At 36.7% G+C, this 17,259-nt stretch overlaps 1 protein-coding gene across 1 annotated transcript in view; it reads right to left on the bottom strand.

Annotated features, from left to right (window-relative positions):
• Positions 1–17,259, bottom strand: part of HTT (huntingtin) — an 88,999-nt gene that overhangs the window by 14,484 nt on the left and 57,256 nt on the right. The window contains exons 42-55 of the mRNA XM_059817950.1: positions 16,202–16,343; positions 14,770–14,949; positions 13,141–13,317; positions 12,813–12,889; positions 11,383–11,521; positions 8,701–8,823; positions 7,614–7,827; positions 7,267–7,412; positions 6,612–6,789; positions 6,245–6,340; positions 5,204–5,391; positions 3,822–3,948; positions 2,546–2,646; positions 138–292 (exon numbers count right to left, since the gene is read on the bottom strand). Of these exons, the coding sequence (XP_059673933.1) occupies positions 138–292; positions 2,546–2,646; positions 3,822–3,948; positions 5,204–5,391; positions 6,245–6,340; positions 6,612–6,789; positions 7,267–7,412; positions 7,614–7,827; positions 8,701–8,823; positions 11,383–11,521; positions 12,813–12,889; positions 13,141–13,317; positions 14,770–14,949; positions 16,202–16,343 (2,043 nt within the window). The remainder of the gene's footprint in view (positions 1–137; positions 293–2,545; positions 2,647–3,821; positions 3,949–5,203; positions 5,392–6,244; positions 6,341–6,611; positions 6,790–7,266; positions 7,413–7,613; positions 7,828–8,700; positions 8,824–11,382; positions 11,522–12,812; positions 12,890–13,140; positions 13,318–14,769; positions 14,950–16,201; positions 16,344–17,259) is intronic.

Here is a 17,259-nt window from a genome sequence, read left to right as displayed (position 1 = left end):
AAACAGATCCATTTGTATACACTTTTGCTTCGAAAATAGAGTCTATACATATTTTTGCTACAGCTAGATTAAGCAATTGTAATTATGTATTAATCACAAGTATATCTTTTCAGCATTTTAGAGCAAGTAAAAAATACCTTGTGTCCAGAGCTTTTAAAGCTTTGTTGCGGGGCTGCTGTTCCAAACAGCTAACTGCTGGATTGCCTGCAACAGGTATTGTCATTGCACTCAGCACCAAGGAAGTTATGGCTTGTACTGCAAGAACATTAATTTGGGTCCTCTCTGTATCTTCCTGTAAAATGAATTTACTGTAATTTGAATTGTAAAAAACAGAACCCTGAAAGTCCTGAGTATCAGTTTGTCACCTTCCACTAAATTATCATTAATAAGCCCGACATCTAGACTTCTACCCCTCCAGAAATCTAGCTGACATAAGCAATGCACACAAAGCACTGAGACTGTAGTGGCAACACATCCTTCCATCTCATCAGCCATTCTGCATGCATCCTCTCTTATCCCAACAGCATTAAAACCTCAATATGTCCATTTGGGACCCTTCAAAGTGTTTAGTTTCTTTCTTTGCATCTACCCATTCCTTACCTGTTGAAATAAAGCATCAAATAAGACCAAATCTGAGTTGGAAACCTTTCAGAGAAGGATCCATGTTAACTGTTTTTAGTAACTGCCCGTTTAGGAACAAAACTCAACCTCATCATGAATTTTCAAGCAGCATTTTTCTGGGCATTGTTATCCAGATGCATCCAGTTTCTTCTAAACCAGAATGCTACACATTCAGTATTTAGCACCACTGTAAAAGTGTGAGAAAACTGTAACACAACTTTCTTAAAATATTTGGTTAGATTCAATCTATTATTCATAGTTGAGGGACTGCCATTTTTCCCCCAATAGAAGTATTTGGAACTAGACACAGTGCGTCAAGTGCTTTGCCACTGTAAATCATCACCACTGTAGCAGTCTGTTTCTTTTTCTTAAAAAAAAAAAAAATCTTAAAATAAACTTCTGGCACTGTGGGTTGTAAATTACCCTCCCTGTGTTGATGGTAGGAAGAATCTTCGCAGTACATTTAGCTTTTTTGCTCAGAACTGTTTATCATCAGTACTTTCACTAAATCAGATTTTTTACAAACTAAAATCAGAACAGCAGCACAAACACTTGCAGATTCTGAAAGGGAAGATGCTTTGCACTTTTTTTTTTCATTGTATAGATTCTGATTCCTTCCTGAAAGCATCAGACCACAAGAGAGTCTGAACCTTTTTAGATAATATAAGATGGTAACAAATTTTCAACTTTTTTTTTTTAAAAGAATATTGTATTTTTATTTCAGAAAATATTAACATACTGAAATTTTTAATAGTGCTTAAAATGTTTACAATTTTGAACATATTAGTTTTCCTTGGAAAGTAAAGGAGCAGTATTACTCCTGTTCTACAAATAAATGCTCTGTACGTGACAAATAAGGAACTACCAATAGCTAGGTTGCCTTAAGTCTGATCCAACATGGCTACTACGTAGAAAAGAGTTAAGACAAAAATTCTGCAGGCTGCACAACAAGTGTCCAAGTCACTCTAACAGAAAATGCTAACCCAGGGAAGAGGGATGATGACGCCCTACTCCTTTTTGGAGTCTGACACCTAGGAAGCAAGGGAAACAAACCCCTTTGTCTGCTACCCAGGATCCACTATTCATAGGCATCTACCCTCTGAATTCTTCAAAATGCTTTAGGCTGTGCACCTACCATCAGGACCGTTTGCAATTTGGGAGTGAATGCTATATGAGCTTAGGGAAAAAAAAAAAACCAACTTTCAGATCAAAGAGCTAGAACCTAGTAAAATCAGTTCGCTAGCAGGTTAAGACAAAGACGGAAAGTCTCTTTCATGATAGCTAAGTTCACTCATCTTTGTTTTTCGTATAGATAAATTTCTTCGGCTGATCCCTGAACGCCCTCCACTGAATTTTGAACACTTACCTGAGGCATCCAAGTTAGAAGCCCAGATATCCAATATACAGTCTACAACTGGGAGCCAGAGAGACATGGGCATGCATCTCCAGGTCAATTTCTAGTCAAGAATCTTACAAAAAGTCTTACCAAAGAAATTCCCCTTGAAGCCTGATTATTAGATAGCACAGATAATTGCAGTAATACATACCAGTTACAGTCAACTAGTGTATTTCCTAGAGGTACAGTTCTCTCACACATTGTTTCTCTCAAAGTTTTTGGATTCCTATTGTGCCTAAAGCCAAATATCTAATCAAGTAAACTTTGAACTGTGTGCATGTTGACTGAGATATTAATATAAAGTCGAAACAGCTTCACTAAATTTTTTCCATACTATTTAAATGCTTGCAGAAGGTTTAAGCCAGAAGATGTCACAGAACTCATAGGGATATGAAGACAAGGAAATATAAAACAGAAATAAATTTCCTAGTTTTCATCACTACTTTTCTACTTCACAGGTTTATTAATAGAAACATTTTTCTTAGTTTAAGTAAAATTTAATTTAAAAAATTCAGTGAAAGACATCACCTCTTGTTGGTTCTCCTCTTGGTCCATTACAATAGGCTGAGTTACAAGCACACCAAGCAAAGTAGCCCAAGTCTCTTCAAACTGAGTACGGCTGATCCATCCTATGGAAACAGAGATAGCCATTTATGTCTTAATACAAACTTAAACATGGAACAGCATTAAAAAACAATACATCGTTTCCATAGATTTAGTTTCGTACCATTTCCTATTTGTTTTGGCATTTTTTATAATCACTACAGCTTAAAATTCAAACTGTTCTATTTTAGGAAGTGATGAACCCATTAGAAGGGTTCTACACATTATTATTTAAAAGGTCCTGTTCGGATTGTTTCTTATACACATTTAAATATTTCGATTGTCCAATTTGCAAAGCATTGAGATCAGGTTTTCACAACACAAAATCATCCAGAAAATTGGCCAATTCTCACATGAAAATAAGTCATGGAGATTCCCATCATGATCCAAGAAATCTTCATGCCCTAAAAGCAAAGTGAATGAATTGCCTAGAAATAGGCCATTAAACTTCAAGCATTTCTCAAAAAGTTTTTCCAAACAGATTTTTACCTATAAAATACTGCAGAGGATTCCTGAATAATACCTTCCAGTTTATACTAATGATATCTACAGAATCAAAAATGAGAATGTAATCTTAGGCATTATAGCGATCAAACAGAAATCAGTGCTACACCACAAGTCAGTCAGTTAACCTGTAGATCGTGGGGCGGCGGGGGAAACACACCGAAAACCCAAAGAACTTTCGTAAGCCTATGGAAAATTTGATGCATTACCCTTGACAATCTCATCTGTTGACAAAGACTTGAACTCTTAAGCACCACTGCTCTCAATCAGTAAACCCTTACATATCCAGAAGCTTTAAAGTGACAGCATCTCATTTAAAATATTGAGAGTGGGGCATTAAAGTCTATTTATATACTATGCATGAATAAAAAAAGGGGGAAGCAAAATATTCTCAAACATACTACCAAGTGTATGCACCAGAAAACAAGTAGCCATTCTGTAAAAGCACACTGAAATCACCTCCCTGAATTGGAATAGTTTTTGGCTTTATTTCTGTAATTAATATTTTTTTCCCTGCTTTAAGCAAAATGCAAGAATTACTGCAGCACAATTACTAACCTGCTCTGAAATATTACTTCTCTTCCACATAAGCAACAGAAGTAAACAAATGGTACCAGATTCAGTTATTCAGTAACTTCACAACACAGGTAAAAGCCCAATAAGAGCCAACTATATTAATTTTCAATTTTGTACATACCAAGTGTATTAATGCGATAGATGAACTCCTTAAAGATTTCTTTTTCTTGAAGAAATTCTACTGGGATTTCAGGAAAAACTGTGCCAAAGTCACCTGCAGGCTTTGGTGACCAGCCTAATTTCCAGACCTGAAGAAATATAAAAGAAGCTCTACTTACCCAAAACAGAAATAGTATTAACATGACAGCTATAAATACATATGCACCATTCAAAAGCAATGAGACGTCAGTAAATACTGTAATTCTCCAAATACAAAAAAAAACTTAGAGAAAGATCAAATACCTAACACAGTTACTATACATTTTACACTGTATTTCTAATTTTGGAGGGGCGTTTCTCAGTACGAATTAATTATTCAGTCCTACTGTCCAAGTTTGGATACGAAAGCAAGTAAGTTCCTGTAATATATTTCAGTTTAGAATTTAAGTGCCAGGTGACTCCTAGATTGTGCAGAAATGATGCTGAAAGGTAATTCAGGGAAAACAGTTCACATACTATTGATGCCTGGAAAAAGCATGAAGATACATCTGAGAGTGGGCAAAAAAAGTCTCAAATCAAAAAAATCAGTATCTTTTGACATCCCCTCAAAAACAGCGTGCTGAGAAACAGAGAAAGGCCAGAGAAATGGCCTTGCATATATTAGGAAACCCCCTTTTGCGCTACCTAATAAGCATCTAGAAATGTTTCCAATCATGGGTTTGAAGTTATCAAAACAAAGTCATTTCACAGTACTAACAATACATGGAGGTAATCACAAGGTGTTCTTAAATCCATGTTACATCAGCCAAGAAGAAAATGTTGAAATACCTTGTCCAAAGCATCCAAGATGAGTTAGGAAATAACGGTAACATGCAATCCAAAAGTATCTGCATGGTGTACCATGGTATGGTACCACACACAAATACCTGAGTTAGTTCAGACACTACTTCAAACATCTCAGCACCACTGCATTATTGTGGCACTTAGCATGACAAAAAATGAATTTTTTAGTTCAGGTGTCACAAAGAAAGTAGCAGTATAGATTTTGCACTCTTTCCAGGGTAAGCAATCCCACTAGGCAGGAGGAAATATTAGCCTTAACAAAGCACCCAAGTCACTGCTTGCTTTTTCTTTCTTTAACTACCAGCTGGACATTCTTTCACATAAGAACGTAAGGAGCAACTACGCTCCTTTCTAATCAAATGTCTGATCCCAAAGTGGACTCTTATTTGGAATTTTTACAATGTTTTGCTAGTCAGTGTTTAAAAAGACCAACTAGCTGATCGAACTAACTAAAGGTTGAAGTCCTACTGACATAAAACTTAAGATGCAGCACCATGTTTGGTTTTCACAAAGTTGTTCAATAGCTTTTAAAGTCCTGACAACAAAGCATAATAAACATACCAAGGGAGGTACTCTTGTGTAACTGTTCACTAGAGGCAGCCTTGCTAAACTGATGATGATGTTCTTGAGGACCGGAGTAAGAAATGCTGGGATACTGCTGTTTCTTTTGTGCCCCAGTGCCAAGACAGTCTGTAAGCATTCCACCATCTCAGCTACCATTTCACAAGCTGCAGTAATGTGTTTAGTTTCTTTGTTGGGAGAAAAAGAAATTCAGTTTTACAAATCTATTCAAAAGACACATGATTTAAAAAGATACAGAAAACCAAAAAATGCTTAATGAAAGAGTATGTAAGCTAAAAAGGACAAAACCACAGTAAGGATGTAAACAAAGAAATACTCTACAATATTTCAGCTAGTCGAAGAGTACTGCTACCACCCTCCCTGCAATGGCTTGCATTGTTTGCCAGTCTCAGTGCTGGAGATTACCAGTACCTGCGATCTGCCAGCAGAGCAGCTCAAATGCTAACATCAGCAAGAACAGGCCACACTGAATAGAGCGTTAGCTATAATTTAAAGTGACCAAACTCATCTGTTCTATGAGAAAACAGTCTCATAGCTGGGTCTACACTACACCTAACAAGCAGGTAATTTCTGTAGATGGAAGTGGTATCTTACTGTACCAGCATAGCTGGATATGGAAGTCAATGCTGTCCACACTCACAGACTACACTTGACCTTCACATCAACATAGTGCTCCAATACTGTAGAAGGGCAGATAATTAATCTGCCATTCTTCAGAAGAAGATTAACAAGTCTACCTCTCCCACATGAAATTCAAAAATCCCACACCGCTTTAAAAAGCTCAGTCTGCAGCATGCTGCATAGCTAACAGAATCCCCCAAAAGAAAAATCTGCATTAATATTTAACTTTCAAGAAAAATCAACTATACCTGTTAAAAATATGTCAACCTACATTTAATAAACATTTATCAAATACAAATAAGGTCTCAGATGAACTGTCATTCTTAAAAAAATAGTAATGGAAAGGGTACCTACAAATATTTCTTCAGTGAAAGTTTAAAGCAAACATTGTTTACTTACTCTGCTTGTTTGAGTCAACTTCACCCTCACTTAAGCCTTTTGAAGTGTTCTTCTTTCTTTCAGGACTAAGAAGTTGATTACCAGGTTCAACTGCAACTGAATTAGACAAAAAATATTTAGAAGACGCAGCCATTATGTATCTTATATTCCATTTTTCTCCTCAAAATCACATAGCAGTCAAATATTTACATCTCTCCAAGGCACCTCCCAAGTTCAAAAGAAGTGAGAAATTAAACCAGTAAAAATAAATTTGTCAAAGAAATAATTAAAAAGGACTCAGAGGAAATATTCCAGCCACCTAGCATTTGATCAGTGATGACTGACAATTTATTAAAAAAATTCTCATAGGTGTTCAAATTGGACTTACCTGCTTCTATGATAAATCTAATGCAATTAATTAAGGAGCAAGCATATGTCACGTTAACTGCAGAAGCTAGCAAATTCCAGAGACTAGGCTGCTGTAAAGTCAGACAGCAACAATCCAGAGCAGCTTGAAGATCTATACTTAATGGAATCCGGTCATGCACTAAATGCCATGATAGTGCCTGTGCAAAAAATAAAAATTTCCCATTAACAGCAAGCTCTCAAGGAACAACAACTTAAAACTAAAGGTGTGGGGGTTTTTGTTGTTTTTTTTTTTTACTCAGCAATATGTAGAATTTTATTAGCAAGTTGTATTGATTTTTTTCCCCGAGAGAACAGAATTTATTTTAAGTACATGAAAATTACAAGCATTATATAGTGTCTATTCAGTATCCCAAAAATCAGTGCAGGGCCATTCTCCCAAATGCCAAGATCATTCCATCATTCAATCAACCTCTCCTTGTAAAAAGCTGCCCTTGTCCCATAAGCCCATCTAATTTACTAGAACGGGCCAAATAAAATAACCACTGAAGAAATTTCTACAGTTAAGACAAGAAGATTGTCCAGATCAAAAGTTACTCAATGGTGACCAGTTTAAGTCAAAGTTGCTCCCTTTCCCAACATTTCATCACATCTTTAATTATGCTGTAGTTTCTCACCTCTACTGACATAACCACGAATTTCAGGATATCATCCTCTTTGTCAGGAGGAACACGGAGACCAGCTGGTAGTTTTGAGAGTAACAACAAATACTGAGCCAGGGCACGACAAAGTGTCATCACAGACTGATACATCACCTCATCTCCTATAAAATAAGACTAGATGAAATACAGCAGTTTGAGGTTTTTTCCCCCCTCAATAAATGTTTTTCAGAATTATTTCATAAGTACTTTTATGCCAAGTATCTTGATTTTTGTTAAATAGTAAGTTCATGTATTCACAAGACATCTGCAAAGTACCTTTGCAGAGGAGAGAATAAACTTAAAAAGACCATTATTTCTATTACCAAAGATATCACTTAGTTTCTTCCAGTAGGCTGATGGCTCAGTTGGTAATAGTGGTTGAAAAACCTGGTGGTTGGCAGGAAGGTTTTGTATTGTGGTAGACACATGATCCAGAGTTACCTTCCGAGCTGTTTCAAAGAAACTACTTTTCTGGTCTTTTGACATTTCATTCATGCCAAGGCTTAAACAAGGCGCTAACAAGCTTAAGTTGAATTCCTGAAATTAAAAAAAGTAAACAAAAAGTAAATAAAAACTAAAGAAATTGCTTTTAAAGAGAAGCTAAGTATCTGAGGGAACTATTCTGACATACTAATATGGTGCTAAATTAATGAGTTAGTTAATTAACTAATTATGACCTCTGCTCTATTACAGTGTAACTATACGATAATTAAGACCATATTTGTTCCACATTTAAATTCCAACCACTACTGTACTGGAAAAGAAAAATCAATATGCTTATTCCAGAATTTCAGAACAGTATGTGAAAAAAGCTTAAAGATGACCTATATACAAGGAATTGTCAAGTAATAAGTTCTCAAACAAGTCAAACAAAAATCTTAAAAACAGTTTCTACTATTACTTCTGCATACCATCAGCAAATGCAACGTAGAGAATTTGAACAAAATACATTCTTAGAAAACAAAGTAAGAGATACAAGTTGTCCTTTACGCCAGATTTACTATCTGTGGCCTGTTCATGGCGTATTGCAAGTCATCTAGCACAGATATTTAAAAGGTTACAGAAATATCTGGCCTGTAAGAGACTGTATGGCAAAACGAGAAGAGTATGTACAATGGTAAAACTGGATTTTTGTGATTGCAATACATAAACTAACCTTCACTTCCACTCTATACACCCAACCTGTACTACTTGAAAGCTACTGTTAGCAGCATTGCTAGACACAGAAGTGAAACATATCTACTATTTCAGTTTCCAAAATTAAATGAAATTCAAGAAGTGAACTACCAGTATTATATAAATTTGAAGTGTTTACATTTAAGAATCTAATCTATTAATACTACCAGTAAGAACATCAGAAATAATTACATCCTTTTCAGCTGATGGTGTTTCATCTGACAAAGAAGTTACCTTGCTGGTCATGAAGGAGTTCAGGTCAGGCTGAGGAATCCTATTTACCAGCTCCGCGCCTTCTAGCAGTGCTGAGTCAGACTTGATGCAACACTGTGACCTCACTAGTGACACATACCAGTCCTTTAATAATTAAAAAAAGAAATTACATATTTGTTTTCAGAAAATACAGTTCCAGGGGCAGGGAAAGACTTGCTCATTGGCATTGAACCGTGGTTCGTTTAAGAGATCACTAGTCCACATTAATGTCAAAAAAACCATAAAGAAAAAAGCAAGGCAAAACAGACAACTGGTGAATGGACCATCTTAAAATAGACCAACAGATGTTCACTGGCAAGTTGTCCATTTCCATAGAGCCTGGACAGAAAATGAGGAAAAAAGCTTAACATTTAGCACAGGTGTATGTATTAGTATCCTAAAGCTGAGGAGAGTATCTAGAAAAAAACTGGAATACTCAGTAGTCAACCAAACATAACAGTAATAGCAAAAAACCAATACTATAACCAAGGAAGAAAAATCTTCAGATTCAAATGAATCAGCAGATGAAGATAACCTCTATCTTTTAACACTCATTGAAATCACAGAACCACAGAATCACTAAGGTTGGAAAAGACCTGTAAGATCATCAAGTCCAACCATTACAAAAAACAAAACAAAAAAAACCCAAACCCCACACAAAAAAAACTCCACCCCCACACGAAAACCACCACAATGACACATCCACACGCTCCTTGAATACCTCCAGGGAGGGTGACTCCACTACCTCCCTGGGCAGTCTATTCCAGTGTGTTACCACTGTCTCAGTAAAGAAATTTTTCCTAATCTCCAATCTAAACCTCTCCTGGCACAACTTGAGGCCATTTCCTCTTGTCCTATCCCTTGTCACTTGGGAAAAGAGACCAGCACCCACCTCTCTGCAACCCCCTTTCAGGTAGTTGTAGAGAGCGATAAGGTCTCCCCTCAGCCTCCTCTTCTCCAGACTGAACAACCCCAGTTCCCTCAGCCGCTCCTCATCAGACTTGTGCTCCAGACCCCTCACCAGCTTCATTACCCTTCTCTGGACACGCTCCAGCACCTCAATGTCCTTCTTGTAGTGAGGGGCCCAAAACTGAACACAGTATTCGGGGGGCAGCCTCACCAGAGCCAAGTACAGAGGCACGATCACTTCCCTCATCCTTCTGGCCACACTATTTCCGATACAGGCCAGGATGCCATTGGCCTTCTTGGCCACCTGGGCACACTGCTGGCTCATATCCAGCCGGCTGTCAATCAACACCCCCAGGTCCTTTTCTGCAGGGCAGCTTTCCAGCTACTCGTCCCCAAGCCTGTAGTGTTGCCCGGGGTTGTTGTGGCCAAAGTGTAGAACCCGGCACTTGGCCTTGTTGAACTTCATCCAATTGGCCTTGGCCCATCGATCCAGCCTGTCCAGATCCCTATGCAGAGCCTTCCTACCCTCAAGCAGATCTTTTAACACTCATTGAAATAATTGAAGACCATCACACATCATTGCAAATTTACTCCTTAAATTATTAGCAATGAGCCTACAGGCTACAGGTTAATAACATAACTAATTTAGCTAAGGAATATAAAAAGGCTCAGTTATCCCTTTCCTGTGCTTTCTTTCTCATAACTGGACATCCTGAATTTGCTGATATTAATTAGAATGCAACTAAGCCTGTCAGAGTTCAAGGAGCATCTGGACGATGCTCTTAGTCATATGGTCTAGCTTTATGCAGTCCTGCGAGGAGCAAGTAGTTGGCCTTGATGATCCTTATGGGTCCCTTCCAACTTGATACATTCTATGATTCTGTGAACTACGTAGGGGTTGTGGAGGAAGCATACAAAAACTACTTCTTTTGTGCAGGATTTACAGTTACAGAGGAAGGAGGAGATTTTTTTTGGCTAATGTGAAGACAAAGCCAAGCGTAAATGGTTTCTGGGCACAAACAGTATTTCCTCCTGCTGTCTGAGTAGCTCTCAATCTCTCTCTTAGGTCAATGGGTTCCTCAACTACTTATCAGTCTCCTCCAAACTGTCAGCTAATCAAATAATTTTTGCCTCAGTTACACACATTTCATATTACTGTGTATCACTGTAGAACACAAAGGAATAAAAAGGAGAAATTCTGTGCCATGGGACAAACTAGAAAGAGTAGAAGACACAGGCCCTAAAAGTCTTGCTCTTAGTCTCCCACCCCGCATCTAAGTACATGAAAGACAGAAACAGTTAAGTAGTCATGTTTGTTGTCTGAAGGTAATTTAAAGCTGAGAAGTAGCAACCAAGAAGTAATGCTTAATTTTTAAGAAACAACCAACAGTTATCAGCAAATGAATAAAACTGATCACTGCAGTAAAAACATCAAGAAAACAAGAGTATATATATGTCTCTACTGAACCTTATATAAAAATTTCCATTAAAGCTATGCAAAGAAACAACACTTGATAGTTTTTCACAGCACCGTCAACGTAAAAAACATGTACATGCATGCTACTTATTCATCCTAAGCTCAACAGTCAGCCAACACATATGAAATCATTCACTGATCTATATTTGAGATTCATTGACAATTCTGAGAACATTAACTGCATAGTAAAAATAAGCTGTATTTAAATATTTTGTAATGAGCAAAAGCTTATTTAAAGCCAAGGCACTTTTAGTGACTCTTTCTAAGCATAATCTTACTTTGTCTAGAATTACATTCTCTAAAGCTGGTTGGTCTTCTCCATCTAGTGGGTGTGAGGTAACCAGAGGTGAAGGACTAGTTGTGTCTGGTGCTACCATAAGACGAAACCTATCCAAGAGCGAGTAAAGTCTTTGGTGTCTGAAAACAGAAGAACACATCAGCAGAGAGCTAACTTACTCAGTTTTGTAAATCATTTAAAAATAGAAAGACATCCAGTGAGCCAATTCTAATCCTGGGAGAGAAAAGCAGTAGAGTCTTAAATTCTCTGTTGGTTATATGCAGTCATATGATGCAAAAACTGCAAATTTCACCAGCTATCAGTAGCCACAACAAATGAACTCAGCACCACCAACAATAAAGATGTAAATTTAATTTAGATTTAAGATTTGTACATGCTTAAGCATAAAATGCAAACTGTTCAATTTTCTTTATATATATTTTCTTTCTATCTTTTTAGTGAGTAAAAAGAATCAAATTTAGCATACAGATGATTATATTGCAGACAAATATATTCTAACTAAACAAGAATCCACTAAAATGGAACTTCTTTTTTCTTAAATATATTAGGAATTCCAGTTTGTGGATTTATGTCAGTGTCAGGAGTTCGTGTTTTTTTGTTTGTTTGGGTTTTTTATTTTGGTGTTTTGTGGGGGGGTTTGGGTTGTTTTGTTTTGTTTTTTTTTTTTTTTTTAATTTCATTACCGCTATCAAGAACTTGTATAAAGTAATTTGGAGACTCTGGAATTAAAAATTCAAATGTAACATTACCTATGAAGGAACATTACTATCAATCTTCTCCAGCCTTGGGATTTAGATTCTTTCCCCCTACTACGTTCTTATTTCAGTCAACTGATACTAACCACACACAGCAATGACATTAAGATGAGTAAATAAGGCTCTTTCCAACATTAAATAAAGCTTTTTCAAAAATTAACTTATTTTCTCCTCTTTATAGTAGCAGTTTACTTTTAAACTGCCGGCAGACTAAACAGTTAAAACTTAACACAGTTGTCAGGGCAGGGGGGGAACAAACCAAAAAACAAGCCCACCCAGCTTGGACTCAAAATTCTGCAAAAGTTTGAGGAAAATAAAGCTGTTTTCAGTAATGTAGTATTGGTCAAGGAATTAATTTGTGGTTGCTGTCTCTCAAAAGTTAAATACTGAGCAAATGTGGGAGAGAATTTGATGCTTTTGAGCCTTTAGCTTGCTTTAATTCTTAAGTAGATTGCAAATTCAACTCATCCAACACGACTGTCCTTTTGCCAGAATATGCCTGCATCTCATAAGAGGTGCTTTACTCCTGTTTTATCTCCAAAAAGGGCCCGCTATCTTATCTTTAAGAAAAAACCCAAACAGGAAAACACAGTGAACACAATTAGTACAGAACATTACTTAGTTTAGCATTTTAACACATATTGGTATCATTTACCTTGTTGCTAATCCACTGTTTTGAAGGTATTCCTGAATTCTATCCAGTTCTTCAACTGGTAACTGAGTAATGCTGTTCTATAGAAAAGAGTCACAAGAATTTTATAGGCCAAAAATGAGTAAAATACCCATAGGTGCTTTGAACGGATTAGGAAAATTATAGACAAAGTGAAATGTAAAGATTCATGTATCTATATATTGAAAAAAAAATTTCCTCACAGTGAAATCACTTAAACATCATCATATTTTGATGTTCTTTGAATCATTACACTTGATTATACTGCTAGCACTACCCAATCTTATTTACAAATGAATATATTTATCTTTACCTGTAATGTTGCAGCCAAAAGCATTTCTACCCGACGGCAAGCCAGTGTGTCAACCATGCGAGCAAGCACACGGAATGGAGTACACAGAAGCTTATCAACATATAATGTTAAGACAGCCCCAGACTGGCTGAGATGTATTCCCTCTAAGCACTGTAAAGTCTTCTTCAGAGTTGTGGGCTAGATGTTGAAACAAAAACAGACAAAAGAAGCACAATCAATTGGAACACAAAGATCTTAAAGCTAAAGGGAAAGGCATTTAGAAAAAAACCTATAGCAGACAACTAGTTGAACAATATAATCACCTGTATATGAATGGGTCTGAGTTACTGGGTTATTTAATCAATATGAACACTACGGTGTTTGATGTCTAACTGTAAAAGCTTACTCGTATGAAGAGCAAGCAAAAAGTAGGAAGCAAAACTTTTAAGGAAAAAAGCTAGACAGACATAGGTGGTATTGTAGAAAGCTTTGAACACAGTGAGAAGCTTGAACTCTTGCTGGAAGAGGGTAGGAACATGAGCATAGTCAAGACAAAAGACAGTACAGAAATCCTGACAAGCATCAGAGATTTCTTGAGCACATGTTTAATCACAGAAACAGTAATCGCTACTCAGAATTAAAAAGGGGTGCAAAGAATTTTAAATTTTTTATTTTTTAAATATGAATACCAATTCAGCACCAATAATCCAAAGGGAGAAACACAAACAAACTGGTTTGACTCATGGAACCAATCTTGTTTTAGAGCAAACTGTAAATATCAGCTATTTTAACTTTACTGACTTTTCTGATAGTCACCAAACATTTCACAGAATGACTACATCTTCCATTCAAACATGTTTAGTTTAGTTTGTTGTACCAATTCTCAGACACTAAAGCCCAGATTCATCTCACCTAACTTTAAAGTGTTTTACTCACATGCTTAAAGCACCAATGCAGTTGCACTAGATTTGCACAGAGACAACGGGAAGAGACAGGAAACCTTACCAGGCTACTCAGGGTGCATAGATCCCCCATTAGCTCTAGAGGAAGCCCAGGAAATTACATTTTCCATCCAGTGAGTTCCCAAGATTAAGAGGGATGCATACAACCTTAGATTCCCGTAAAGTATCACCCACTCCTTTTAATTTGAAAACTACACTGAATTTCTGAAGCAGTATTTCCCTCACCCCGAGGCTACAACTTGTGGGGCAGATCAATGGGAAAGGCATGAGCTTGCAAATCATTTTCATGTTGTTAGGAGCTATGAAGATGGACTGGTTCCTATTCCTGTCTCTAGTTAGTAGTTCCGTTATTTATGCTACCAAGGTACTGAAATCAAAGACAAAAGTTACAGCTTTAAGTTACCCTTCAGATATTTATTATGTGGGGGTAATACCCAGGAAGGAAGAAAAGCAACTTAACCAACTCTGCCTGAATTCATAGATTTGATGGATTGGAACACATCTGATACTTAAATTGCTGATATATTAAAAATGCAAACAGTGAACCTTGTAAAGAAGTGACTTTAAAAATAAAATTAGAATTTGATAAATGACCCAGAAATGTCAGAATTTGCATACTTATCAGTTAAACTTATGATGAAATATAAGTGACTTTATTCTTTTTAAAAAGTCAAAAAGTTAAACTTACAGCTGCGAGATTCTCACACCGTGACTGAATGGCCTGGATGAAGAGACCACTGGCTGCTGAATTCCTGTGAACAGCACTAATAAAGTCTTGTACTGGAGGCTCATGGGACAGATTAATCAAGTCTTGAACATGATTCACAATAAGCCACGTCAAGTGTTCTGAATCATGTAGGTTTTGACACTAAAGGAGAAAAAAAATAAAAATCTGATTTCAGTAATACCCATGTTAAGGGTCTAATTACTAAAAACTTTATCTGACACAACATGAAGTTTTTCATATATAATTCTGGTAACTATTTTAAAATAATGGCATAAAGTGTCTATAATTTAATATCACCATCATTATTTTTACATGATAAGTTTTCCAAATGTCTTTGATCCTGTGGCAAATTAAGATATTTATAATGAACTGGTAAATTATTTTTTTTTAACACGAAAAGTCCAGGTTAGAAACAAGTAAATTGAGAAGGTCGATTCAAAGATGCTGCTTTTAATGAAATGCTGTTTGAAATAAACATGCACACACAAAGTCTTCTTGTCCAATGTGACTTTCCATTTAGGCTTCTTTTAAAAGATTTATTACTACTGGCTGTTAACACAAGATGAATAGATTTGCTTTCCAGAAATTAAAGAGATCTGTCAAGAATTAATTTTAAACGTACAGAGGCTATGTGTATAACAACAAGTAATGCAACGCAACATGAAAAGCTCTGTAGAGCTAATCAGGTGAGGCTGAGAGGCTGACACTCCCCAGGTTTTGAAGGGTTTTACTGTGGACTACCTCTAATCTGATTCTGGTGACTGAACGTCCATTAGTACTTGAAGCACTTCTTAAACATAGCTTTCGGTTTAGTTGAATCTGAAAGAAATGCAGTTTTCTTGCCCCAAAACCGCTCTGCAATGCAAACCAAAGTGCAATACTAGGTATTACGGGAAGATTCACTTCAAAAGTTCCCAATGAACTAAAATGCTAGTATTGAGGAAGCAAGAGGCCAAAGCCACAGGAACTGCTCTCATTAGAGAGCCAAAATGGAAACGTTAATGTAAAACCTCTCCTCTTAAGGTATAGAGACAGAAATTTGTTGTCTCCCAGACATTGTGCGCTGATAGTGATATTGGAATTCTAACACTACTTAGTATGTTCCTAGCACCTCACAAGTAAGAGATACAATACCCAGCAGATAATTCTATTACCCACCAGGTATCCTTAACAAGCCAAGAGAACTGTCAGTTCAGAATAGAAACAAAATGCCAAATGACGTCATACCTAAGCTTACAGAAGCACCACCTGAAAATAAAATTACTAGTTTCACAAGTCTTCATTTTTTTCACTCGTGAACCAGACAGATTCAGTTAATGCACATCAGTAATAAAAGACTGTCAGCATAAATAAGTAACTCAAAACCCTAGTTATAAAATTCATTAAAACTTACAACATAGTCACAAAAAAGAATGAGCGCTCCTCTTCTCACTATCTCTCGATTGCACATGCCACGTTTCGATTCTGAATCCGATTCATCACTATCTCCAAATATCTGAGGGCTAAGCAATTTAGTAGTAGAAAGACTGTGTCTCCTGCAAGAAGCACATTATATTTTATTACTACATTTTATTACTATGGTTACTGAAACATTAACAATCAAATTGCATGGAATTTCCTACCAATGTCTTTACATAATATTTATTTCCCTAGAAACTTCATTCAAACATTATACTACTTTGAAGTAGACACTTCGCTTTCCATGAGCTCTTTACTTTCTAACAATTGTACTATAACTTTTTTGTTCCATGCTTATTACTTCCTTGGACAGCCTGAAGAACTTTTAAATAACCTGTTTAGCTCTTCAGAAGAAAAACACGGGCTATTGCATCTCTGGTAGGATAACAGAACGTAATACTATATTTTCTTCTCAAGCCAAACCAGTGTTCTTGAGCACTTGGTCTAGTGTCAGACTGAAAGTGATGCCCAACCCAGAAAAAACAGAGGTGATATTGGTAAATCAAAAAAGGTAACTGCAACAAATAGCAGATGTCACCTTAGCTGTTTTAGTTGCCCTACTTTGCTCAGAAGCCTGGTAATTTCATGTTTCCTCAAATTACAATAACATTTTTTCACATCATGAGGTTGAACTGAGGCAAGAACCTCACATTTGAGCAAGTACTGACCCACTCACGTTGTAGAGCAAGATTAGTCTTCCCTAACATTCACTGCACAAGCATCAGAAATTTCTCTCAAGTCAGTTGTTAATCTCCCTCTACAGTTAACACAGAGGGATACCCACCCACACAGGGGGTTATCTTCCTTACCCCCAGAGGATGAATCATTCCAATGCCTGACAGGTGGGATGAACTAACTTCAGACTAAGAGAACACTAATTTTAGACCAAATCTCTAAATTTCAGATAACTGACATTAAGCGAGGGTACTATGGTGCCTGATGCTAATGAATCAGCATGGTGCTGATACTATGTTTTGATAGCATTTAGTAATA

This window comes from Gavia stellata, chromosome 5 (assembly GCF_030936135.1).
Source record: "Gavia stellata isolate bGavSte3 chromosome 5, bGavSte3.hap2, whole genome shotgun sequence".
NCBI classification, from domain to species: domain Eukaryota; kingdom Metazoa; phylum Chordata; class Aves; order Gaviiformes; family Gaviidae; genus Gavia; species Gavia stellata.
This window is presented reverse-complemented; position numbering and strand designations above follow the sequence as displayed.